At 40.2% G+C, this 25,456-nt stretch overlaps 3 protein-coding genes across 5 annotated transcripts; 1 reads left to right on the top strand and 2 right to left on the bottom strand.

The window, feature by feature from the left end:
- Nucleotides 1-4,081: 4,081 nt before the first annotated feature.
- On the bottom strand, nt 4,082-9,338 carry atp5f1c (ATP synthase F1 subunit gamma). 3 transcript variants are annotated; one of them, XM_087830972.1, is made up of 10 exons: nt 9,224-9,338; nt 8,665-8,699; nt 7,815-7,946; nt 7,521-7,728; nt 6,730-6,873; nt 6,582-6,646; nt 6,348-6,503; nt 4,735-4,831; nt 4,406-4,432; nt 4,082-4,210 (listed from the first exon to the last, which is right to left on the bottom strand). In XM_087830972.1, exons 1-9 carry the CDS (start codon nt 9,262-9,264, stop codon nt 4,426-4,428), a joined length of 885 nt encoding a protein of 294 aa, XP_087687098.1. In that variant the 5' UTR covers nt 9,265-9,338; the 3' UTR covers nt 4,082-4,210; nt 4,406-4,425. The 3 variants fall into 3 exon arrangements, with proteins under 3 accessions (XP_087687098.1, XP_006780990.1, XP_006780991.1); XM_006780927.3 differs by lacking the exon at nt 4,406-4,432; XM_006780928.3 differs by lacking the exons at nt 4,082-4,210; nt 4,406-4,432 and having other exon boundaries at nt 4,731-4,831.
- A 723-nt stretch (nt 9,339-10,061) lies between these two features.
- kin (Kin17 DNA and RNA binding protein) lies at nt 10,062-15,341 on the top strand. The gene is made up of 12 exons (XM_006780925.3): nt 10,062-10,297; nt 10,394-10,488; nt 10,576-10,619; nt 10,715-10,837; nt 11,980-12,164; nt 12,248-12,296; nt 12,379-12,430; nt 12,507-12,639; nt 12,724-12,852; nt 12,946-13,045; nt 13,136-13,236; nt 15,058-15,341. Exons 1-12 carry the CDS (start codon nt 10,184-10,186, stop codon nt 15,115-15,117), a joined length of 1,185 nt encoding a protein of 394 aa, XP_006780988.1. The 5' UTR covers nt 10,062-10,183; the 3' UTR covers nt 15,118-15,341.
- On the bottom strand, nt 15,255-24,653 carry itih2 (inter-alpha-trypsin inhibitor heavy chain 2). The gene is made up of 21 exons (XM_006780924.3): nt 24,448-24,653; nt 23,981-24,013; nt 23,657-23,695; nt 22,465-22,637; nt 22,286-22,390; nt 22,041-22,203; nt 21,867-21,974; nt 21,258-21,386; nt 21,051-21,167; nt 20,735-20,903; nt 20,522-20,647; nt 19,700-19,881; nt 19,195-19,380; nt 18,831-18,970; nt 18,437-18,609; nt 18,113-18,256; nt 17,890-18,003; nt 17,081-17,270; nt 16,829-17,001; nt 15,755-15,866; nt 15,255-15,641 (listed from the first exon to the last, which is right to left on the bottom strand). Exons 1-21 carry the CDS (start codon nt 24,571-24,573, stop codon nt 15,494-15,496), a joined length of 2,850 nt encoding a protein of 949 aa, XP_006780987.2. The 5' UTR covers nt 24,574-24,653; the 3' UTR covers nt 15,255-15,493.
- Nucleotides 24,654-25,456: the final 803 nt, after the last annotated feature.

The following is a 25,456-nucleotide window of genomic DNA, read 5'->3' as shown; positions in this document are numbered from 1 at the left end:
AGTGAGGGATTTTCATCAGAATACCCTGAACTTAACTAAATCCCGCCTGGCTCATGTCAAGGAGGGACCAAAAACCGAGGCACTGCTACATTTTCAAGTTAGGAAATTCTGAATTTTTGCTGTCTACTCGTGTTACCTTGTCGCAGCAGTAATGGGAACAAATCAGACACAGATTAGCCAGCTAAGTAGGAGATGACAGACTGAATACAGGGACTGAGCCAACAAGTGGCCACACATGGCCGCTGCCACCACAGCCCGACGCTTGGCCACATTCTCAGAGCTCAAGTAACAGAAGCCTTACAATTGTTATCATCTTATTAAATGAAAAAATGCATAAATGACGATTTGGCAGCCAAGAAAAAAAATTAAAATCAAAAACAGGAACCGTGTCAGATTTTAATTAAATCATTAGCTTTCTTTTGACAACATTGAGATAGTGAGTGCCAGAAATTAACACAAGTATAGACGGCAATTCATAGGCCATTCACACTTATAGTGTGAGAGGGAAAAAAAACACTTTAAAACATGAGAAAAAAAAGACTTTTTTTCAGCTTGACATGTCATCCATATAAGGTAATATATTTAAAGTTAATATTCTTTCACACATTTTCTCCATCATTTGAATTCTCAGCACTGAGACCTTAAAGACATCCTACTTTTTACTTCGACTAAAGCCTTCAAACGACTGATATGTCGAATACCTCGCAGTGTTTGGCTTGCATTATGGTAGATGTACTCTCTTCCTTGCAATCATCAAGACAGAAAAGAAAATTATTTCTGCAGAGATAACTTCTCAGACTTCACACTTTGCTGCCGGAAAGGAAAACAAACCTCAGTGCACTATCTCTGTCAGTAAGCCCTTTATAGTGGACGTCCTATTTCTGCAGTGACTTTTCAACTACACAATTTTTTTTTTTATTTTACTTTTTTACAAGACACACACAGTCCGCTCTGCTTTCACTATCGAGCCATTATCCAAAACTCTCACATTTCTCAGCAAGGCTCATCAAAATGTCTAAATTGACACAAAAAAAATCCCACTTCCCAGTGTTCCCCTTACCCACCGTCACCCACGTCCATGTAATGTTAGAGTACTGGGCCTCAGCGGTGAGGGGGGGAGATGAGAAGGCTGCTGCTCTCTGACTGCGATTATCAGAGTCTGGCATCGCTGTAATTTCAGTGTTCAGATGCAATCGCTCCCTGCTACCCTCAGGAGTAAACAATAACAAGCACAAATACAATAGACAAACAAGGTCTGTAGGACATATAAGCACACACACACACACACACACAGAGGCATCCACAGAACCATAAACAATAAATGCAAACCACAAGAGTCTTCTGTTTTCTGTCTATATTTGGAAGAAGCTATTGCCCTCTAACTTTAGCCCACATTAACATGAGAAACCAGAAAACCCAGCCTACACAGCTGGACTCACATCACAGGTTAAATCTGAGTGCAGTGGATTAATTAAGCAGAACTAACCAGAGGTGTTACATGTCATTTTGTTGTTACACATACAAAAGCACCACTTTACAAGTAAATGCAGGTTGTTGCGTTGGGCTCGAAGACCTCACATTTCTGATCACAGAGCAACACCTGGTGGTCTCTAAAGGAACAGCAAGCCACCAATTTACACTATGATTATCCACAGGCTGTCTAAGCAATAACCAGTGTTGGGAAGGTTACTTTTAAAATGTATTCCATTACAGAATACAGAATACATGCCCCGAAATGTATTCTGTAACGTATTCCGTTACGTTACTCAATGAGAGTAACGTATTCTGAATACTTTGGATTACTTAATATATTATCATGCTGTTTACAACTATGTGAATGTACTATTGCTGTGATTTATTACTGTTACTGAAGGTCCGCGGCTCCGAACCGTAGTAAAGGGACCTCTGACTAATACGGTGGGTTATGTGTCGGGCTCGAAGCCGAAAACTAGCTTTACTTTGTTGTCTGGGTCAACTTTGCTTGCGAGAGACAGAGAGAGGTGTTGAAAGGCTGCTCCAACGGAACTTATTGTTTTTGGAGGAAAACACCAACACGGTGTACAGTCGAGTCTTAATAGCTTACTTACAACTGGGCTCGTCAGGCACTCTTCTTGGCTGCAGTGGTTATTATTATATTTACATGCTTCCAGCTCCCGTTTTTGCTGGATGACAGCTCGTACTTTTCCTTTTTCTCCCTCCCTCGCTCACAGACACATAACGGGTATGGCAGTCCATTCTCCCTGCAGCACGGACTACACTGCCCATGAGGCTACATAGCTATACCTGTAGCATTCTGCCTATTAGCTTAGCACAACAACAACAAAAAGGCCTCTCTCACCCAGGAAACACGCAGAGAGAGAGAGCGTCACCCTGTAACCATGGCAACCGTAACGCTGCCGCCTGGAACAACAGAACGTAGCTGTCAAACAAAACCCAAACAGGCCTGACCCGCCACAATATGAAACAGGGAAGTACCACCGTGTAATCCATTTATTTCAACAAAGTAACTGTATTCTAAATACCACCTTTTTAAACGGTAACTGTAACGGAATACAGTTACTCATATTTTGTATTTTAAATACGTAATGGCGGTACATGTATTCCGTTACTCCCCAACACTGGCAATAACCTATGCATATGATAAGGAGGTCGGCGCATTTGTTTGTCGTTTATACTTTTGTTAGTTTGTTGAGATTTTTTAAATGAGAGTGCCCGCCAAACAAAATCACTGTGTGAAATAAGTACACTTTATTGGTTAGTGCAAAGTCTGCACTATTGACCATGTAAGAAGAAGAAGAAAAAAAACTGTAATGTTCACTGATCAACTGCAAGATTAAAGGCACTGACAGACTGACAGCTTTGAGAGCTGAAATATACCTTTAACATTTACTTTGTTTCATTAAAGCTCAGTTGCAACAACTTTTTTAACGTAGACTGGTTCCCATAAAGCACCAAACTGTGAAGTGGAGTGTGGAATGAATGAATCCACTCAACACCTTAAACACTCTTTCAGACACTAACTCGCTCATCTGCCTTCACACACACTTATGAACATGACTGACATCCCATTCTTAATCGATAGGGTTTAATGTCTGCCCACGATTTAAAGCTATAACAGCTTCAACTCTTCTGGTGAGGGATTTCAGAAGGTTTAGGAGTGTTTATGGGAATTTCTGACCATTCTTCCAGAAGCACATTTGTGAGGTCAGACGGTGATGTTGGATGACAAGTCCTGGGTCACAGTCTCCACTACAATTCAGCCCAAAGGTGTTCTATTGGGTTAAAGTCGGGACTCTGTGCAGACCAGTCAAGTTCTTCGACACTCAACTCACCCATACATTTCTTTAGGGACCTGCTTTGTGCACTGTTGCAGTTATGTTGGAACAGAAAGGGTCCAACCCCAAACTGTTCCCACAAAGTTAGGAGCATGAAAATGTCTTAGTATGCTAAAACTTTAAGAGAACATGTCTCCACTGCTCAAGTCCAGAGGCGGCATCAAACAGATTTCATTGCGCTTGGTGATGCAAGGCTTGGATGTAGCTACTTGGTCATGGAAACCCATTCCATGAAGCTCTGTTCTTCTGAGCTAATGTGATTGCCACATGAAGTCTGGAGGTCTGCAGCGATTGCTTCTGCAGAAAGTTAGTGCACAGAGTTCACCATACGCCTTGGCATCTGCTGACCCTGCTTTATGTGGCCTACCACTTCATGGCCGAGTTGCTTCCACTTTTCACTAACAATTGACTGTGGAATATTTAGTGGTAGTCTGCATGTCTAGCTGCTTGCTTTTTATACACCAGTTTCCATGTAAGTGATTTTTGACAATATAGCGTATCATGGCTGATACCGATAACATATAATAAGAGAAGCATTGAGGTCAAATGCATATTCGTACAGAAAAATCTCAAGAATTACAAGCACGCCAAGCTGGAGCCACTGAGCAAATGCATTTCCATCAAAACAGCAAAGCCATTATAAAACCACTTAATAAATCTCACTGGAGTGTCACGTCGACATTCATCTCATCTATCAGAGTTTATTTGGAGGAAAAACAGATACAGGAAGTGATGAAAGGGTGACGTTCTGTGTAAGAGCTTTATTTTCTCCATATATTTTACAAATACAAGCGCAAATGTTCATTAGACTCTGGACAATAACATGTCTGAAGTACTTTGAAGAGATAATGGAAATGAAGATCCCACCAGTTTATCTGCAAAAAGAAAAGGAAAGGTTAGGAACAAGTTTCAAACATTTAAAAATAAAAAAATAAAAATGACATCCACAACTCTGAAAACTACTCGGTCAAATTTCTACTCTACTTTACTAGAACTTAGGACCCTTCCACAGCTAGTTTTCATTACACTAGCCCAGTGGGGCTCTTTACATTACAGTCTACCACTGTTACCTCCTCTGTTAAGACCAGCCTCAGTTCCTGAGTTCAGCAGAGGTTGAGGAGGAGTAGATTAGGTCGGAGAGGAGAATTAGTCATGAAAGAATCTGACAGCTTTTGGGAATTTAAAGACATGCATAGCTAAGTGGGAATCTTTTGGGAGGAGAAAAAAAAAAAAAGGGGGGGGGGGGGGGGGGGGGGTTCCGAGGTCAGAAAGTTAAGAGTGAAGGGAAGTTAGAGTGAATGAGGATCATAATGAAGGGATGAGTCACAGGAAAAATTGTAAATGGATGGAGGAAGATAGAAAAGTGGGAGAGAAAATTGAAGACGTGGTTAAAACTTACAAAGCAGCGGCTCCAGAGATGATCTCAATGAGCTCCTTGGTGATGACGGCCTGTCTGGTACGGTTGAAGGTGAGGGTCAGCTTGTCAATCATCTCAGCTGAAGCGAAGGGAGAGAAAAATCAGTCGCGGTCAAATTTAAATCTTTATGGTGGAAGGATTAAAAGCATGACTCAGCACACTCAGTTATAGAAACCCATCTCCTCCAACTCCTCTCAGCTTGTTTTCTATTTGTCATTGTTTGAAGCCTTTAAGAGCATTTTAAAGAAGAAACACTGGCAGCCACCACTGCTGCCCGTCAGCCTCCTATTAGATGCACCTATGGTATCAATTTTGAAAAGCCATCACCCTTTTAGTTGATGTAGATACAAGAATTTTAAAATCCAAGGCGACTTCCTTCTTGAGTCATCGTATTCACAAACCTTTGTGTCTATACCAGCGGTCCCCAACCTTTTTTGCGCCACAGACCGGTTTATGCCTGACAATATTTTCATGGACCGGCCTTTAAGGTGTCGCGGATAAATACAACAAAATAAAACTAGTACCGGTACTGAAAAAAAGAAAATTTATTCATAACACACGTGAAAAGACCCAGGAAAACCGAGTAAACAATAAAAACGATAACAAAATAACGCTGAAAACCGATAAAAACCCTGAAAACTATACATTTCACACCTGAGCCTCAACTCTCGCGGCCCGGTACCAAACGACTCACGGACCGGTCCGCAGCCCGGCGGTTGGCGACCGCTGGTCTATACCATCCACCCACCCGGCAGGGTTGCAATAATACCCCATCAGCCTTTTACAACTGAGGAATAAAAACCCAGTCATCATGACTTTGGATTCTGTTACCATTAATAATCATTAACATACCAAATCTGCTTACATTTGTCTATAACATGCCCCATTTCAATGTCTACCAAGATCCAAGAGGTGTCTTCAACTTGCTTGATTTGACAAAAACAACTCCTTTAGCAATGACATGAATCTAAAGACCTAAAAGTGCCCTTGTTAGCAGGCTGAAACTGGAAGAGCAACCAAGGAAGTCCCTCAAGCCTGCTTGAGCTTGGATGAACCATTTTTAGTTTCTGTGATTTTTCTGGTAACCTAAAGTTAAACTTGGGCTCTGTACAAGAATTTCCCTTTGAACCTCACCTTACTGCATATGCAATTTGTCATTTTATTTGGGTCCCTTTTTGTTATGCATCTTTAATTACTTGCATCTATAGATAATGCTGGTGTTATACTGTAAATGAAGGCTATTTCCCAATAATTTAAGTTAATTTGAATTAAACCCATTTGAAATGCTAAACCCAGAAATACTCAGCACTGATGCTATAAGTAACTTTCCATAAACTGCTATGACCACCTTATCGGTCTTTAAACACTTAAGCTTTCTTATGACAGTGTTATGAAGCATCTCATATTAGCTGCTATGCTAGCTACTGCTTATATATTTAGATGTTGTTTCCAAAGGCGATATAGCTGTTGGATGATAACTGTTAAAGAAATATTCTAACATCAGTGTATCTTTTAAAATGAGAAACAGTATCAGCACCACTCTGACTTCTAGAAGAAATAAGACTGCACGTTTGGCAGGAAGTTCAGATTCTTACAGGCGTTGTTGCTGGCGCTGTCCATAGCAGTCATCCTGGCGCTCTGCTCGCTGGTGGACGACTCCCTCAGTGCCAGGTAGATGATGTTGACCAGAGTGAACTCCTGGTAGTTCCTTAACACATCAGCATCAATGTCATCATAGATGCCCATGCTCTCTGTTGAGGGAGAAGAGAGATGATCAACATCTCTGATGGCTCCGTGTTAAACTGATTTAACAAAACAACTGGTGCTACCTGAGTTAGCAACTGTGTCTATGGAATAAATGGGCTTCTGGTCCGTCTTGTAGGAGATAACAGACCTGCATGACAGGGAGGGTCAGTTAGCTTTGATCTGGATAATAAAACAGAAGGAAAACAGTGAAACCTCAAAGCCTGTTTGTACCTGAATCTATTGAAGATGACAGAACCCTGGTCAAACTCATATCCGGAGTTGAGGAGCTCAGCGGCAATGACTGAAGCGTCACCAAAGGTGGGGGGCTTGCGGCCAATCTCCTTGCAGTTCAACATGATGTGTTTTCCATGAGTTCTAAGGCAGAACAAGAGTCGTCGTGATCAGAGCTCAGTAATCAGTCTTAGACTAGATCCTCAGCTTGAGCTTGCCATCAAAGCTGTCCTACAGTATGGATGGAAGGAGACACGCCTCCAATCCAGAGTTTGAAGGTTTACGCTAACTTTGTGTCATAACTGTGCATGTGACAAGAGTCAAAGCTCAGAGGAAAGAAGCAGCCTTCTTAAAGCCAGACTCCACTGCAAAAAACAGAATTACATTTCACAGAAAACTGGAGCTGCAGTTCTGCTTCTGTGACCTTTGAGTTTTAATGCATGAACTAACACATTAAAATATCAAGGTCACATAATAATACAAATCAACCCAGTAAGGTAACAGCAGACAAACAGCTGCTGTGCGAGATAAAATTATACCCTCAACCCCCCAAAAAAGGAATTAAAAACAAAACATTGAGGTAGCCTAAATATTACTTTAATACACCTTCCATGGAATAAAATAACCAATATTCACATAGAATAAAGGACAGAAAAAAAGCTAAATATCCCTAAATACCTGCTGAGTGAAGCCAAACACTAGACTACATTCACATCCTTTCACAGTGAGATGATGAAGATGATGATCATCACACTGATAAAATGATATATTGATGAAAACCTTAAACACACCTGTGCAGCAGAGCCTTGAGCTTGTCTCCCACATTGATCACCATCACCTCCTTGCCAGCGCCGGTCAGGTTGGCGATCTCACTCTTGATGGTCTTTGCCACACCGGAGTGGATGGCGCCACAGAGCCCACGGTCGGAAGTCACACCAATGATCACGTGCTTGGCGGCTTTCTCCTCCGGGGCTTTGATGTCAGCCTTCTCATACAGGGCTGAAGAAAGCAGTAAAAGCTTCAATCAACAACAGAATTGGAATCAATATTAAGCTTCAGTCAACGTGACAGTGAGATGTACATACCCAGAGAACCGGTGCCATAGACACGTGCTGGTTTCAGCTGCCTCTCAGCACGAGCATACTTGGCAGCAGCAACCATTTTCATGGACTTTGTGATTTTCTGGATGTTTTTGATGGATTTCAAGCGAATGGTGACTAGAGGGAGAAAAGAAATGACAACTGAATGCCATTTCACACACTAAGAAACAAGGTATCCATCCCTTTATTATTGGCGAACCTGCAAAAACACTTTAATTCTATTATTCACAAAACTAAAATTCAGCAAAATAATTGTAATTCACTTTTGCAAGTCTATTTTTTTTTTATTTCCCTTTTTCTCTTTCATTATTCACTACTTTCTGATGTTCTCATCACAGCACCTATGGCTCAGGGTAGAAAGGTACTATGCAAGTACAAGTTCAAATTAGGTTTAACAGTTGTTAAATGTCTCCATTAGAGACTCACATTCAGCTTGAATTAGAAATTATGTAATATTCTCATAAACATCAATTAATTAAATTTAACTTGTCTATTCCTTTTTCATTTTGCTATGGAAAGTTAAAAAACACTGATTACACATAATATATACTGCTAATGAATTTAACGCTCGTGTCACAGGTACTTCATATCAGCAGTTAACCAAATGCTAAGATATCAGGGCTGAAATAGATGGACTGAGATAACCTGAGACTGCCTGCTAGCCTTTGCATTAGCTTAATAAAAAAGAAAAAATATATATATTATGCTTTGTTCTGGTATCAAGTGACACCCAGTAAATGTTTGCAGCTTTGTTAAAGGGAATATTAAAGATTTTGTGTGAGACCATTCAGATTCTGTATCCGAGATGTGTTATGTTTCTATACAAAGTACTTACTGTCCTTCAAGGTAGCCATGTTCCTGACCTGCCCCCTGTGAACAGAAAGGGTGTATGTGAGCTTAACCGACAAGCTTCATCAATATCCAAATACATCCAAAACAGCAAAAACACCACTTTACATCACAGACTCATGTTAAATGGACCTTTAATATAGATTTAGCTGTTTGCTAATCCTGAAGGAGAGCCTCATCCTTTAGCTTGGTGGCTAACTACACGGAGAAAGCTGTGACAGTTCACTCTAGCTGTTCTTGTGCTGTGTTAGATAATGCAGTAAGATAAATCGCCCAGGGGCACTGATAATATTTAACTTTTTCCCCTCATATTGAAGAATGTCAGCTCAGTTAGCATTAACGGCTAGCCGGCTGAACGTGTCCATTGGCAGCGCTGTCATTCATTAGCCGCGGCCTGCACGATAGCGCGCCCTTGTATTCAATAACTGCAAACAGTGCAGCCTACACGTCACACACTTACTCCCGCTGCATATCTACTTGAAGTAAACGTATAAAATACTGCATTTAAGGCAGCGGAGAAAGTATATGAAAATTATTCACTTTACCATTGTGGGGAGAACACCAAAGCGCTGCTCCTGGCGAACATGGTTAGTCCTATGAAGGTCAGACACGCAGGACTGCGCAGGCGCAAGTCAAAAGCAAAATGGACGAATTGATGCCTTCACGGACACGCGTCAAGATAAAGCTAATCTGTTCCATCCTTCGACAATTTTCGACAATCCTTCGACAAAGTTAAATCAATTATTGTACATTATCGCTGTAATTTATCCAGCATGTGTTTACGCTATTTAACATCCACTTTTTACAATACAGTCTCTCACGGAATGTAAATGTCCCCTTTTACCAGCTGAAAAGACTTCTGCTCTTTTTCCCAGGAAAAACAAATTAAAAAAAAATTCTCGACTTACTGTCAAAATTCTTACCGTTAATGAAGTACTCCTTAAGAGTCATCTGTTCCCATGTAGCATACGCAGCCAGACATACATCTTCCTTTTGTAGTTTATCTTTTACATGTAGTTTAAATAAAAATAAATGACTGAAAAATATTGAATTCCACAAAATATTTGCTTGGGCTATAATTAAGATTTTATCATATTAGCTAGCAACATCTTTTTTCTTTTTTGTTGGTTTGTTTCGAGTTTTTCTTCTTATTTAGCAAAAGAAAATACTTTTAAATCATGTTTTACTCGTTTTTTCTTGTAGCACAATTAAATGAAACGCAGAAACATTAGTTAAATGTTAAAACAGTTAAAACATTTTGTGAATGTGTTTTCCGGAACGTTATTTACACGAAAATTCCAGAAAACACAGTCTTTATGAGGAGCTCAAACGCGCAGCAAGAGTATCGCGAGTTTTTTCGTTTATTCGCGAGGGTATGACGTAGAAGCACACGCGGAAACTGTTTACCCTAGCAGCGAGCGCTCGTTTGAGCAGCTTTTCGAGGAAAAACACGTTTTTTAAAAATCATTTTATAAAGTGTTTTGTGTTAAAGGTAACTAGTCATAATGGGAAAAGCAGATTTTCTTTCACCCAAAGCGATAAGCAACCGAATAAAAGCCAAAGGTCTACAGAAGTTGAGATGGTATTGCCAGATGTGTCAGAAACAATGCAGGGACGAGGTAAGATGTTCAATAAATGGGTCTTTTTTTTTTTAGGTGTATTCGTTGTACTTCTAAAGGATTTTAAACTCTAAACTGTGTTTTTGTTGGTGACAGAACGGATTTAAGTGTCACTGCATGTCCGAGTCCCACCAGAGGCAGCTACTGCTGGCCTCTGAGAACCCCACCAAGTTCATGGACTACTTCTCAGAGTGAGTTGCGTCATGTTTCTTCTTCCGTCATGTTTGTGATTTAATGAAAACGATCATAAGCCTTTATTCTTGTCGCTTTTCTCCCAGTGAATTCAAAAGTGACTTCCTGGAGCTGCTCAGGAGACGTTTTGGTGAGATGGGGTTTGCTAGTCATCCAGATTTTTCTGCAGCAGCAGCTGTCTGTAGTCAGTTATAAGAATGTTTTTTGCTCCTTTCTCATCCACAGGGACCAAGCGAGTACACAACAACATTGTCTACAATGAGTACATCAGTCACCGGGAGCACATCCATATGAACTCCACGCAGTGGGAGACTCTGACCGACTTCACCAAGTGGCTGGGCAGAGAGGGTAAGCTGGTGTGAAACACTGAACTACAGGGTGGTCTGAAACCTACGAAAAGAATAAATATGGTCTGTGGAAATGCACTCTTGTGTTTTTCTTCTGTAGTAAAAGTGTTTTGATCACAGCCTAGGTGTTTTTGTGAGTAGTTTTAAGCAGGGCGAAATTAGGTGGGCGTTTATATATTGAGCAGCTTCGCTTTCAACTACAAACCACATCTAATCAATCATTTATGCAATGTTTTATTCTAAAAGAACACATTTAAATGACCAGTTCACAAAAAATGCTGGTATCAAGGGGAAGTTGCAGAAGTAGCAAAGATAGATGAGTTGAAATCCACAGCTACAGACAGAGCACAGGTAAGGTGAAAAAGACATCGTAGGCAGGGTGGAGTGGCTGCAGATGAGTGACAAAGATGATTTGTGATAGAAGGAACACAGCAAGTGAAAGAGAAGGTTTACCAAATGGAGTGAGGCCTGCCAGAGAGCTGGAGGTGGCAAAATTGAAGATGTTGAGATTTTAATTCTGAGTGACCATGAGGGACAGGATTATAACTGAGTTTATCAGAGGAAGGCTCAGGTTGAGCAGTTTGGGGGCAAAGTTAGAGAGGCAATGCTGGGATGGTTTGGACATGTGCACAGGAGGGGCAGTGGATGTACTAGACAAAGGATGTTAGAGATGGAGCTGACAAGCAAGAGGAAAAAAAATAATCAAGGAAGACATGCAGAGGAGGATGCTAGGGATAAGGGGAAACGGAGGCAAATGATCTGCTGTGGCAACCCTTAAAGGGAGAGGAAGAAGATTCAGCTGTGGTGAAAACTAGGTGAAATCAGTAATGAGTAGTTTTCACTTAGAGTCTGTATTTTTACCTTTCATCAAACCACCTGCTTCCACAGCTTGGGCAAAAAAATTGACAATTTTTAAGGAGTGAAAAACCTGAAAAACTCTTTTCTTTGTATTATTGTAGGGTCTTTACAATATAAAGCACCTTGAGAAAACTGCTGTTCTGATTTGGTGCTATATAAATACACAATTAAATTGAATTGGAAATTGATGTCCATTGATGAGGCATTACAAATCACTGACTGGTAAATTGCAGTTAATGCAAAGGAATATAATGGTACTTTAACCTTGTTTGAAATCATCAACAGGTTTTTGCAAAGTTGATGAAACCCCCAAAGGCTGGTACATCCAGTACATCGACCGCGACCCAGAGACCATCCGACGCCAAGAGGAGCAGGCGAGAAAGAAGAAACAGGAGCTTGACGACGAGGAGAGGAGTGCCAGAATGATTGAGGAGCAGGTCCGCAAAGGCCGTGAAGGCAAGGGCACCGATGTGAGTACCAACAGGGCAGACCCAAGCCTCGTACAGTATTTGCTGGTTCAGCTCTTTATAGTCAAGGTGGTTTTATTCTACAGGAAACTCCAGTCTACACAGAGCTCAAACGGGAGAGTGAGGAAGAAAAAGGTGTGTGTTTTTTCTTATTTTCTTAATACATTTGCTAGAAAGTTTTTTTCCCCCCTCACCCTTACTTATTTCTGTCTTGCAGTTGCTTTCAACTTGGGTGCCTGTTCTTCTGTCGCTGGCCCCTCCAAATCAAGGTACAGAGGTCTCTGTGTAAGATACATTAATGTAAAATACTTCAGCTTCTAACTGAGTGCTCCTGTCCTCCTTTAGTTCGGTTCTGGGTGCTAGCGCGCTTAAAGCAGCATCATCTTCGTCTTTGACCTCAGTAAAAAGGAAAGACTCCAGCTCAGACTCCAGAGGAGGGGAAAAGAAGAAGAAATCAGCTTTGGAGGAGATCATAGAGGTTGTGATTCTTATTTTGTTTGCATTGTCTTCGGTTAACTGCAGCCAGGTTCATTGATCAGGTATGTGATTCCTTTTTGCACAGATGGAGAAGAAAAAACAACAACAACAGCAGCCGGTGAGAACTGATGACTGGCTGCAGCCCAATATTATAGTAAAAGTAATCACCAAAAGACTGGGGGAGAAATACCACAAAAAGAAGGCTGTCATCATGGTAAAGTATTTTCTTTAGATTTAAATTTGGGTTGCAGTGTGTAAACTTTAAAGGCCTGTGGTGCTTACATCTGCGGATCCTTTTCATTCATAGGAGGTACGAGACAAATACACCGCAGTGGTAAAAATGATCGACTCTGGAGACAAACTGAAACTGGACCAGAATCACTTAGAGACAGTTATACCTGCCCCAGGTATAAATCACAGCTCTATAAATCACAGAAAAAACGTTCTTGAAATGTTTAATTGTTCTGGTAGTAAACCTGTTCTCAAACTTGCTGCAGGTAAACGAGTTTTGATCCTGAACGGTCCTTACAGAGATATGGAGGCTCTGCTAGAGGGAATTGATGAAAAACATTTCAGCGCTGCACTCACTCTTGACTCTGTAAGTATTTCGATCTTTCAGCTTTTAATTATCCAAAGGAAGTCCCCGTGATGTTAAAACATAGTTTTGTCTGTAAAAAGTAATGTACTTCTGTAGTCAAAAGTCTTCACATTGCTTTGTTTGTTCAATCAATATTACAGATTCTAACGATATTCCATAAACAACGAGTCCTTATGTTTATAAAGAAAAAAAGAGCTTTTGTGAACAACAAATTGCTTAATTTATTTTTTAATGCAGAATTCTTTTAAGCAATAATTTCTGATGGCACTGAATTAAACAGTGTTTAAACCATTAAAAATGGGGTGCCCCAGGACTCTGTTCTTGGGTTATTGCTATTCATTATAAATAAATATTTTTATTATTAATAATAATAACAATAATAATAATACATTTTAGGCTCCACCACGTTACTTCTGCCTTTAATAACTTCCAGCTAACACTTTTTGAATTCAAACGTACCTGATATTAAAACTTTTAATATCACTCAAATGGGTTTTGTTATTTTATTTATTTCAGTTGGCACATGAAACAACCAGTGCAGTAACCATAAATTAAGTTTTCATATTCTATAAAAAAGTTTTGTGCAATTAATCTTTGTCTCGGTCCTTCACTATGTAGACATTCTGTACTGTCACACTACCCCATCAACACTGAATCAGAACCCTGTATGTCAGGGTGCATTATACTTTTATCACTGATGACAAACATCATTTTCATTACTTTTCTCTGTATCACACAGTTGGATTGACTTTCAGCTAGGGTTGGGTGACTGGACGAGTATATCCACTATTGACGATAGGCTGAGCCCATCGTCAATAGTTTTTACAATTTATTTATTTGCCCATGAGTAAGTTTGCTAATAACGATGGAGCTAATAGAAGCAGTCAACAGAAAAAAAATAATAGCGCTGTTTTAACAGCACCCTCTTTCATCTGTGAGCAAATGCACCCTCCTCAGAGTGCTCCCAAATGCTTGTTGATGGAGCTGCAGAAGCTGGTGATAGCCTAACTTACTCAGCCAGATGGTGGACACGTATATGCTCATGCAAGTTAGCCGTGTTTGAGTACTTTTCTCGCACTATAGGTCTGCACAAGTGGCACACCGCTTTGGTTACATCCTTAGGTTTACCTCTTTCATCGGGGTTAAAGCCAAAGAAATCCTAAATTGGCGACTTTATTTTTTTTTTTTTAGTGCTGTCAGCGTTAACGCGCCGTCATCACGACTAACGAGATTAACAATTAATCCATCTGGAGCGCAGACTGAGTCTAAATCCCTGAAATGTCTCTGTCAACGCATTTCGGCAGTTTGTCCAAATTTTGTTCATTCTGCGCTCCAGATGGGTTGAGAGCATTAAAAAATTTGAATCGTGATGACCGTGTTTAAGCCGCATTAACGCTAACAGTGTTTTCTTGTTTGTTTGTTTGGGGTTTTTTTTTTTGTTTTTTTTTTTGGGGGGGGGGGACGACTAGTTCGTCCATGTTTGGACCTCTTCTGTGTTGTAAATGCGCAAATCAGTCCGTGCATGATTACATAGCCCCGCCATTCAAAAAGCCTGTGCATGCACGAATATAAAAAAAATCAGCTAAATGATTTAAGGCTTCCCAGTGTGTCAAACAGTTTAGGAATAATCTAATTTCACAGTATATCATTATTATATATTGAAAGGAAAAACATATTTAGTCAGGCTGTAATAGGCCCGACTATGACCAAATTATTGCTCCCTATTTTCAGGATTAATATTTTGGGTTTGTTTTAGGTATTGTCAAAGTTCTCTTCTGTTCTGCTATAGCCATTCAAATGTCTTTTCTTCTTCATCCTCAGGGACCTCAGAAAGGAAAGAGAGTGGACATTGCCTACGAGGATTTCTCAAAACTGGCCTGAATAAGCATACTTCCTGTTTAAACCTCAGGTAGCTTTTTAGCTGAAGGACTCTACTGTGTCAGAGTTTATTCCCCGGGAATCTCTTGTGTATGTCCCATATTTCACCTGCTTGAACAAACCAGAGGAACTTTGAGCAATTCGTTTTTGTTTGTTTTTATTTACTATTCGAGTCAGTTTCGACATTTCAGATGTATATTTTCTCAAAATAAATTTGACAAAAGTTACTTCTGGTGTCCTCTGGAAAATAAGATTAATAAATTTAGTTGCACATCAATGGAAAAAAAGACATTCCCCTTCACTCATATGGTTCTAATTTTCTCTACTGACCCCTGGGGATTAATAGCAGGACAGGGTAATTTAATGTGGATCTGGCTTCTCAGGGCATGTGGAGGAAGCTGCTTAGATTTGGGACAATGTATTGTGAGTAGTGGCCGTCAATGAAGCCCTTCCCACTGTTGTGAATGAACCAGCAGTAGACGTTGGAGCCGCGCTTCTTATCACGCCTATAGTCCTTCTGCCACCCCCTGACACACACAAAAACAAGAATGTAAAGTTTTAACAAGAAGGTTTCTTATTAACATTTTTTTTATTGTTGTTTTTGTTTTTGTCTTTGGTTTTTTTGTGGCTCCAGACATACCTGGTGACAAGCAGCTTGTTGCCCTTCACTTCCATAGTGGCCTCCTTCTTTAGGGGGTCAGCTCCTTTGTGGATGTCGTATAAGATGACCTCAGGCTCAATGGAAAACTGCCCTGTGGGACCACATTTTTAGCTTAAACTCTGTCTTTGATATTTAGTATATTGTAAGCTCAAACATGAGCTGAATTAACACAAAAAGACAATATGAGAGCAAGAAAAGTTCTGCTTCAAATGCATTTGCACTATTGCATCTCGTAAGGCCAATACTCTTGGCCTTACGAGATTGGCCTTGTGTGATTAAGTTTTGCGGTTGGTGCCAGATAGGTTGGTCTAAGTATTTCAGAAACTGCTAATCTGATGGGATTTTCCCAGAGAGCTATTTCTAGGGTTTACAGAGAATGGTCACCCAGTTCTCTGGGAGAAAAATTCATTGAGTTAGAGGAGAATGGCCAGACTGCTTCAAGCTAAAAAGGCAACGATAAATAAAATAACCATTTGTTACAACCAGCGTGTGCAGAGAAGCATCTTGAATCTTGAAGCAGATAGACCACACCAGGAGAAAACCACAATGGTTAAAACTCCTGTCAGCTAAGTACAGGATATTAAAACTATAATTTATACAAGCCCACCACTAGAAAAAAATTGCCTTGTTTGAGTCTAACAACTACAAATAATACTTTGAACAAACAAAAGCATGATGTTTTAAAAGTAGTTAAATAACTGGGATGTCACTTTTGACCAAAAGAGTCATGACTCTGATTTTTAATTGAGCAGTCTTAATTGTGCTTACTGAACGTCAGTGGGCTTCTTTGTACTTCGTATTATATGGCAAACACTTCAATATTAATATCAATAATTACATCTTCTTCTGTTCCACATTTGCATGGGGTTCCTCAAGGCTCGATCATGGGGCCTATGCTGTTTTTATTATCTTACCTCTGGGCCATTGCTAGCTCCTTGATTAGTATCTCATAACACTGCCATGCTTTACTTCTCTATTAAACATAACAATTTTGACAACACTAATGTTTGATTACCGTGAGGATACTGTGTGTTTCACACCACCTAGACCTACCTATGAGTCCGTGGACTAGAGGTGAATACTGGTTCTCATTGGGAATGTAAATCCCAAGAAAGTCAACATTAACAGGGTGTTTCTTCCACACACGGTGAAGCAACACCATCACCTGGGTACTATTATTTATTGTGATGATGACATTAGAATTCTTTACAATGGAAATCCTTATCCTGAAATAGAAACAAAACAACTTTAGCCCAAAGGATCCAACAGCAAGGTAGAAACAGCAATTAAAGGTAAGTCAGCTACCCATCCTGTCTTATTTCAGCTGTAGACCCCCAGGTGAAGGAGTGGTTGTTTGTGCCATCAGTCATGGTGATCCCATCAGTACTGACAATCACACTGATTCCGTCCGGCTGGTGGTAGATGCCGATGGTGCCAAAGTAGGTGCGTTTGTTCACTTTCTTAGAGCCAATTAACTGACCATTCACAGTTACACCTTAAGGACAGGAGAGGGAGGTTAATCTATGAACTATTGTGTCGCATAATATTCAGTTAAATTTGGAATTTAATAGACTAAAGATTGAATAAATTAAAATCCACTTCAGGTCTGCAACATAAACTGTACATAAAAGATGGAGTGCTTTATTCATTTTTTTTCTACTGACCAGCAGGGGGTGGCTTTTCTGGTTACAAAAATAAGTCAGATTGTGTGGAAGCCTCTCACAAAATTACCTTTCCTCTTCCTTTTAATTCCTCAGAAAGCGTTTTCCTAATGAGTCTAGGGATTTATCTTATTTAGCCTATTGCGGTATGCTGTTGTTTGTGAATTATAATGGCTACTAGAGAGTGGTTAGTGTCCTCTGGTTCTCTGGATCCTCACATGTGTTGTCTAGTTTCAGAAAACCAAGATGGTGACTGCTAAAATGCTACCGTTCTGACATAAAAATGGAAGTCCAACCAACCACCAATATCATTTTGGCTACTTCAATCTTTTCTATACAGCCTATGATCTGCAAATTACTTAGAGAAGTCGTCATGGTTGTTTACAGTAGTAAACTGTAGATATAGTCATGAAAAACAAAACACCAAAACATATTTCTTTGAACATTTACTACCTGTTCCACTGTCAGAAAGCAGGTTAAGAATATGACCGGGTTTGGAGTCAATGTTGAAGCAGATGTCCATGTTACTTCTGGGCAGATGGATGATGAAGTGAGGGTCGTTATCCACTGGAAGAGATGCACTGAGCTGGTTACTCACTGTGTCGTGTTCACAGGGAGCACTGCAGCTGGAAAGGTACTCATGATGCTTAGTAAGAGTGTGTACAGCCTGTATTACCAAGGTTAACCTGTTGCGGCAGAGTGATCTCCTCTTTTGGACCCTCCAAAACCTCACCCATTGGGGGTGCTGGGGTTGGCATGTGGACCCAGGGTGGAGGCTGATACACAACTTTCACAGGAGGCGGACCACTTGATCCTCCTCCTGTAAACATGTGAGAGAATAAAGTATTATATTTTGCATGTACAGCATTTCATTCATATATGTATTGTGCCCTTTTATTCTACATGTGCTTTAAATGCTTTAGGATCCTTTCCCTTCCTCATCTTCCTCAGCCATGTAGCACCTGTTTTGTTTAGTGTCATGCTGCCGTTTGCCATGCACCTGAGCAGCAGCCATGTTTGGGGTCCTTTGGAGAGTCAGCCAGCAACCTCTCCGTGGCGTCCCCGCTCTCCACTAGCAGAGCGGTGAACGGAGTGACAAACTGATGCTCCACAGCCAAAGTCATGATCCGCTGGGTGATCTTCCTCTTTTTGACAGCTGTTGTAGCCAGAGACCTGGAGGGGAGCCACACCGCAGCTGTCAAATACTGACAATTCCACAAATTTGCTGTTGTCTTCAAGGATATTTATATGCTCTGCTTGTATTAGAGGGCCACTGACATTACTTGGTGTTATATTCCAAATGATATTTCCATGTCAAGCTTAGATTTGGCAATAATGATCAACCAGAAATGTCTCCTATGTATAAAGAAATGAAGCAACTGGTCAGCCGTCACCTTTCACCGATCAGCTGTTTAATGGTAAGGTAAGCCCACATCTGGCGGGCAAAGCCAGTGAAAGAGTGCTGCTGCTTGGCCAGCTCTGCGTCCAGCTCTGTGGTGTCGGCGTCCGTCTCCAAAGTAATGTCCAGACGTGCCTGCAGGATGAAATGTACCACGGGATACTGGTAGTAAGGCTTCATTCCTTCATGTCCTTACTACTCGGGCTATTTTTTAGAGTTTGAATGAAAAATGTTTTAGAGTTTTGATAAAAAATTGTCATTTAACCATAGAGTCCTATAGATTTATGATTTACTTATTCGTGGATTACTGAATGCGGATGTAAGCATGTTAGGTGTATGACTGGGTGTATTACACTTACAGCAGACCCTATGGTGAAGCTGGTCAGCGTGTTGCTCTCAGACGGCAGCACCTTCCCAGCCACCACCAGCTCGGAGCCGCTGAAAAATTTATCAAAGTGATTCTGAGTGACTTCTGCAACTGAGTCCGCTTGGAATTGAACAGTGATTTTCCTCAACAGGGGAGAGGAAACCTGGCTATAAAACGCCTGTGGAGAGAGAAGAAAAGGAGGTGATAACCGACAGTTTTGATGGTTAAACGGGCCATCATTTTCTGCATCCAACAAAAAAGGTCGATTTTATCTTACAGGAAAAATCTGTTCTTTATTTGTACTGTGATTGGCACTCCTTTTCATTACCAAACTGAGTCCCAGAAAATAGTTTACCAGTGAGTGGGAGTATGATGCCTAAAGATTAGATGCTTGAAGTAAAGGAATGCTTTGGACTTTAGGAAATTGGAAATTTGGAGGAAGAATGTAAGTGATGCACAGTTGGATGGGTTTTTTTTGTTGTGTTTCCTTGCCGTACCCGTAGCTGCTCTGCTGCGTCGTGGTTGGCGTAGATCCTCTGAGCCATGCCCCTGTTCTCCATGGCAATACGTTCCAGGAAATCATAGTCCACGTCGAAGCCGATGCCGAGTGAGAAGAGCGAAAACTCCTCCCTCATCACTCGCTTTACATTCTTCTGGATGGCACTGAGCTTGATCTCACCTGCAGAAAATTTGAATCAGCTGTTTCCATCTAAAACTACTTCTTCTACTCCACATTAAAGGCTTTAGAATCACCAACACCTAAAATCCTGGTATTAAAAGACTATACCAGTATTTCTATGATGCCTTCTTAACCACATATCATATATTTGATAAGAAACAAACTTGTCTGCAGTAGGGCTGACTAGTTTATGTCTTTGGTCAGATTAAGGGCTGAAAAATGAAGCCAATGCAGAATTTGCAAAAACTGCAGTTCTTTAAATAGCCATTTGGGGGTGGCTCCATTTATGGCATGACCTCTTTGAGTGACAACTAGGAGTCAAAACAGGCTACTACCTGCCTGCAAAGCTTCACCTCAACTAGCCTGAGCCTTTTAACTGTTATTGTGTTGCTGTTGTGCAGTAAAATGTTTTTTTGTGTGGCTAACTGTACCAACAGATCATCCTAGAGATCTGTCCTTCAAATTTGGGGTTTGAAAATCTTCTGATGCTTTTTTAAAAATCTTATTAGCACTAATAGCTTGCTAACTCATCTTGCTAGTGTTAGCTGAAAGTGATGCATTCTTTTGTCCAAGTGTGGTCATTTCTGGCTCCAAAAGTCCAAGATGGCTAATGGGAATTATCTGAATCAGGCAGTCTTACCAACAGTGGGGTCTCCATCAGACACAAGAATGATCATGGAGACAGAGCGAGGGTCAATGACCCTGTGATTGGACGCTCTCACCAACATCTGAACAGCTCTCAGTAGGGCCTCGTTGATGTTGGTGCCTGCAGTCAGTAAAATCCAAATATTAACATGGGAATGGTCATTCGAGCATTCCTTTTGATAATAGTATAATAATTATTGTGTCATACCCCCATTGGGTTTAATGTTCTCAATGTATCTCTTGGCATCTGCAATCTGAATGGAGGAGCCAGGTACAAGCTCCTCACTCCAGCAGCGCACATTATGGTTAAAGTCTACGATGCTGAAGTAGTCATCGATGGTCAGGTCGTCCAAAATAGCTTTCATGGCCTGCACCGTCTGTGAGAGAAGCTTGGGTTTAAATGTATTCTGAAAAACCGCCACTGGGCTGCAGTGTTTTACAAAAGATGGAAGAGGTATGAAGATGGAGCAGAAGGAGCCAAAGTGCACCAAATGTTGACCAAAGAGTAAACAACTGTTGCTCACTTGCTTCATTTTGACCCCCCACATGGACCCGCTGACATCAATGACGAACACAATGTTTTTTGGAAGAGGGGAGAGGTTGGACGGAGCAAAGAAGTAAACGAAGTGGCCATCTGAGACCTGCGGGAATATGAAGAGATTGTCATTTCTAAAAGACTGTATCAATAAAATCATGTTTTACATGATACTTGTAGGTTCAGTGTGTGATACCTGCAGTTCCCCAGCATTGCTGTCTCTGTTCACATCATATAAAACAGTAATGACACCCTCTACAGCGCTTTCTGTGCAGTTTTCACACTGCTTCTGTTGCTGTACGGTGGGCTTGAAGACAATGTGAGCCTGAGGACAAGAAGAAAAAAAAGGGAAAAACATTTTTTCAGTGTTTATTACTTAATAAGTGGAGGTCTGTATATATAGTCCTAAAGTTTATTTTTTAATTAAGTCAGGATCACATTTATCAGTTAAAATAATATTTAAAATAAATTATATATATTTATTTTTAATGTATTGATTTTTTTCTGAATTATTTTTATAGCTATCTAACAAAAACAGTTACGTAAAAGTTTGCCATAAGATCAAAGATAAATTAATATATTAAAAGTAAAACAAACATTTTCAGCTATATGGCACTGTACTCATGGGTTACTTCGATCTCATGGATATTTATTTAAATTCAAAAAAGAGGAAGAAATTAAGATACTAAGAAACTGATAATTACAATAGGAAGACAAAATAATGTTATAATAACAACCAAACAGCTAATCTTATTATATTGTAAAGGTTTATATTTTACACATATACACATATTTCTGGTGTTACCTTGTCTTTGGTGGACGTTACTTTAATTAGATCTGCAAATTGTGCTCCAAAGGTGTTTGATGCCTTTACTGTTGCAATTCCTTTCGGCTCAAAGATGTACACGTCCACCTGAAATGTCACTGCATTAGAAAGGATCGCCAGAGTGCACGTCCACATTATTTATGACCTTCTCACCTGGAGCTGTGGCACCAGCCTCCCTGGCTGCAGGTGCAGTGTATGCTCGTAGAGATTCAGCTTCCTGTGCATCATCTCCTGGTAGTGCAGCTCAAATTCAATATTGCTGCCCGAGGGCACATGGACCTCTGTTTTAAAGGTCTCCATGTCCTGGGAATTAGTCCTGTGAAGCAGAAAAAACAAAAGAGTTTAACTGACAAGCTGCACAAAGGAGATGAAACCGAGAGGCTGTTCTGCTCCTGCACCTGATGATGCCGGCTGCCTTGTTTCTCGCTCTGGCCTGAGCGTACAGGTTCCTGGCCACCGTCTTCTCCTTCACTGAGCCCACAAACGTTATCCCATTCACATTCCTGAAGGGAATATACGGTTCAATTATATCTGCCCCTTTCACTGGATTGCTTGCACTGAGTGAATCTGGGCTCACATTGTGAAGTTGGTGATGAAAGCTCGTTTTGGGATCTGGACATTGAAGGCGATGCTCTGGGGAGTGGAGCCTGAATTGACCACAGAGCTCCTGACGATGGTGTGGGAAAACCGTGAAGTGATGCGGCTTTCCACTTTGTAGCTCCTGACGGTGATGTCATCTCCACGGATGGCCTGTGCAGAGAATGAAGGAATATCTGAACGAGATTTTGAAATTTCATAGAGATGTTTAGCTTTTCTGATCAGGATAATTTTTAACTTTGTTTTCTTTTGTTCACCAAGTTTTCCTACAGTCAAGTTTTCATAAGAGGTCTTTCTCTGATATTATATACTTTAAACCACAAACTCGTTGCATTCTGTAACAACATAAATCAAGTACAGTGCCTTTAATAAAGTTCTCTTTATTAATAAAAGGTATTTGGGTAAAATTTGATCCCTAAGTGTCTCTACTTTAAGACCCAAAGGTATCAGATATTTCCTAAATGTTCATTGGATTTGATCTTAATGCTTTTTTTCTGTTTTTAAATTACTTGCTCAAAGGCAGGGGTGTGTCTAACCCATGGGGTGTCTGCACCCTAAAAACACCCTAAAAACTGTCTTCCATCACGTATATATGATAAATAAAGAAGCCCCTTTCAACATTACTGTGATTATTGTACAAAGCTACATCATTCATTAATATGATGCACATTGTTTTGCAGTATTACAGTTTTAATTAACGAAAGGGTCTGAAAACTCCTAAATACTAGATAATGGCTCGGATGGTATTAAATGAAGCTAGTTTTTTTACAATGTATTTTTTGTTTAATGTAATACATGATTTCCCACGGGCCCACATGACTATTATTGTCCCCCTCCCAAACCCCAGCCCCCATGGCCTCACAAATCCTGGAAACACCCATGTAGAGAGACATTAACATCATTTATTGCCTGTTAAAGTATTTTGCTGCTGTTTAAGGTATAAGGAAAAAGAAAATCCAGAAAGAAAAGTCAGACTTCACAAAACGTTTCCGCTAATTTGGCTTCTAAAGCAGAGAAACAGGGACAGCAAAGGGAAGCAGAGCAGGATTTACAGTGAACAAAGTCAATAACCTGTCAGTCACGAGGATCTCTTCAAACAGCGTATTGATTATCAGATAAGGTTAAACTCTGTCACAGTAGAGACTGCTTGAACAACAAGCGAGGGGTCATACCTCAAAGTCTTCCTGCTCCTCACTGGTCAATATCGCTCTCTGAAATACACACAGAAGTGATCAGACTATCTTAATGTGCTCTCTGAGGTGAGATTATGCATCGGTAACTGTTATTAAATTTGAGCAGATGTAGAATTTAAAACTGGATCAGAGTGGCTTTGTTTGCTGAGCTTTTGTTTATTTTTGAAGAATCAATATGTGAATTCCATGGATTGCCGAATACAAGCGTTGCAACATCAGTGAGAAAGACAAATCCACATTTCAAGACTCTTTATGCAGTGTGCAGGTAAAATAAAAGTCCGACTTTTGAAAAGATGCTCTCACCTTATGTCTCTCCCGATGATCCTGCGTCTGTGACTAGCAGAACAAAGAATATGAAAGTAAATAAAAGATCTTTGGAAATGTTTTCCAGTCATTTAATGTCATTTAGACTTATTTCAGAGGTCAAAAAACTCTGATTTGCCTCTAATTTTAAGATTCTTTCTTGGTAGTATAACAATAAGCACGAATTTCAGGGAATAGCTGCTTGTAATTTGTTGTATTTGGACCTGTTGCAGGTCAAATTTCAAGACAGTGATTTATATTTAATCTTACATATTTTATGCAGACTGGCTGTTTCATGGAACACAAGTGGCTCTCTTGTAACGTCAATGAAAAGCATAAAATTCACTTAAAATTACAGGTGTAAAAAATTGTGTCTTCAATATGAGGCCAAGACTACTAACACAGTTTTACTTAAGCTTAAGTTTGAATATATATATAAATGTTTATTTTAACACCTCCCAACTCACCATCTCGTCCTCCCATTCCCCGTCTATCACAAACTCAAAGCAGCAGCCCTGATGAAGGAGCAGGAGCCCCAGAAGTAACACCTGAAGACGCCTCATGTTTCTAGGTCTGTGGGCTCGTGTGCACATATCCTCACATGGAAAACACACAATACAAAACAAAGCAGTGGGAGAGAGAGAGAGAGAGTCCTGCAGGGGAGCACAGCTGAAGACCGAAGGTTAAAATCCACTGAAGTGATCGGCCCCAGTCAATATTTGTTGTGTTTCATGTAATCCACACTGCAGAAGGAAACTTTGAAACTCGGCCTGCAGTATGAGCAGGATAAAAAGGACAGGTCTGAGTCATTCACAGGTTAAAGAGGGCGCTTCAGAGCTGAACATCAGGGTGCACAACTAACCAGGAACCATTCTAATGTGTTTCTGTTGGAAAGCCAGCATTGCAAAATGCCTCTATAGAAGAGCATTTTCAGGACTTGAATCAAATAGGGCAAATAGTGTCTCGGCTTTGCCACGAGATGGCCCCAAAGTAAACCCAACTGCTGACAACTTTTGACCTCCTTAATACACTCATACTAAGCATTTAGGGAAATACTGTGAGTAAAATCTGCAATTTTTAGACTATGTAAAAATGTGCTGCACTTAACAAATTTATTAAACCACCACCCAATGTAAGGTTCATGCCACACATGCAGCACTGGTAATTACCAAAATCTTTATTTTAATGTTTCTGTAATGTAACCAGTATGTGTAATCGCTTTAATCACAATGTTTTAAATGATTACATATAATTAATGTTTTCCATTAATTTTCAAATTTATTTGAAAAAAAATTGTAAATTACTTCTTTAAAATATTTTATTAAGATACCAAATTACAGTTTTTACATTTATTTCATTCCTGAACAGAAGAAATTGTCATTTAAGTCCAGCCAGCTCGATACGAGTATAAATACATGAATACAGTTTGTTATGTATCTAATAAACAAAAAAATAATAATAATTTATAGCACATTT

The sequence above is a fragment of the Neolamprologus brichardi genome, chromosome 17 (genome assembly GCF_056152115.1).
Source record: "Neolamprologus brichardi isolate AB-2024 chromosome 17, ASM5615211v1, whole genome shotgun sequence".
NCBI lineage: Eukaryota > Metazoa > Chordata > Actinopteri > Cichliformes > Cichlidae > Neolamprologus > Neolamprologus brichardi.
This window is presented reverse-complemented; position numbering and strand designations above follow the sequence as displayed.

What these genes read in the sequence shown, in the direction of transcription:
- kin (XM_006780925.3), top strand. Translation starts at nt 10,184, where the DNA reads ATGGGAAAAGCAGATTTTCTTTCACCCAAAGCGATAAGCAACCGAATA. An exon ending in CAAGTGGCTGGGCAGAGAGG is followed by an intron (nt 10,838 to 11,979) that starts GTAAGCTGGTGT and finishes AATCATCAACAG; the next exon opens with GTTTTTGCAAAGTTGATGAA. An exon ending in CTGCACTCACTCTTGACTCT is followed by an intron (nt 13,237 to 15,057) that starts GTAAGTATTTCG and finishes CTTCATCCTCAG; the next exon opens with GGACCTCAGAAAGGAAAGAG.
- itih2 (XM_006780924.3), bottom strand. Translation starts at nt 24,573, where the DNA reads ATGTGCACACGAGCCCACAGACCTAGAAACATGAGGCGTCTTCAGGTG. An exon ending in AAGGCAGCCGGCATCATCAG is followed by an intron (nt 22,204 to 22,285) that starts GTGCAGGAGCAG and finishes TCTGCTTCACAG; the next exon opens with GACTAATTCCCAGGACATGG. An exon ending in ACGCAGCAGAGCAGCTACGG is followed by an intron (nt 19,381 to 19,699) that starts GTACGGCAAGGA and finishes CTCTCTCCACAG; the next exon opens with GCGTTTTATAGCCAGGTTTC.
- atp5f1c (XM_087830972.1), bottom strand. Translation starts at nt 9,264, where the DNA reads ATGTTCGCCAGGAGCAGCGCTTTGGTGTTCTCCCCACAATG. An exon ending in CTATGGCACCGGTTCTCTGG is followed by an intron (nt 7,729 to 7,814) that starts GTATGTACATCT and finishes TGCTTTCTTCAG; the next exon opens with CCCTGTATGAGAAGGCTGAC. An exon ending in CAGCGCCAGCAACAACGCCT is followed by an intron (nt 4,832 to 6,347) that starts GTAAGAATCTGA and finishes CCTTCGCTTCAG; the next exon opens with CTGAGATGATTGACAAGCTG.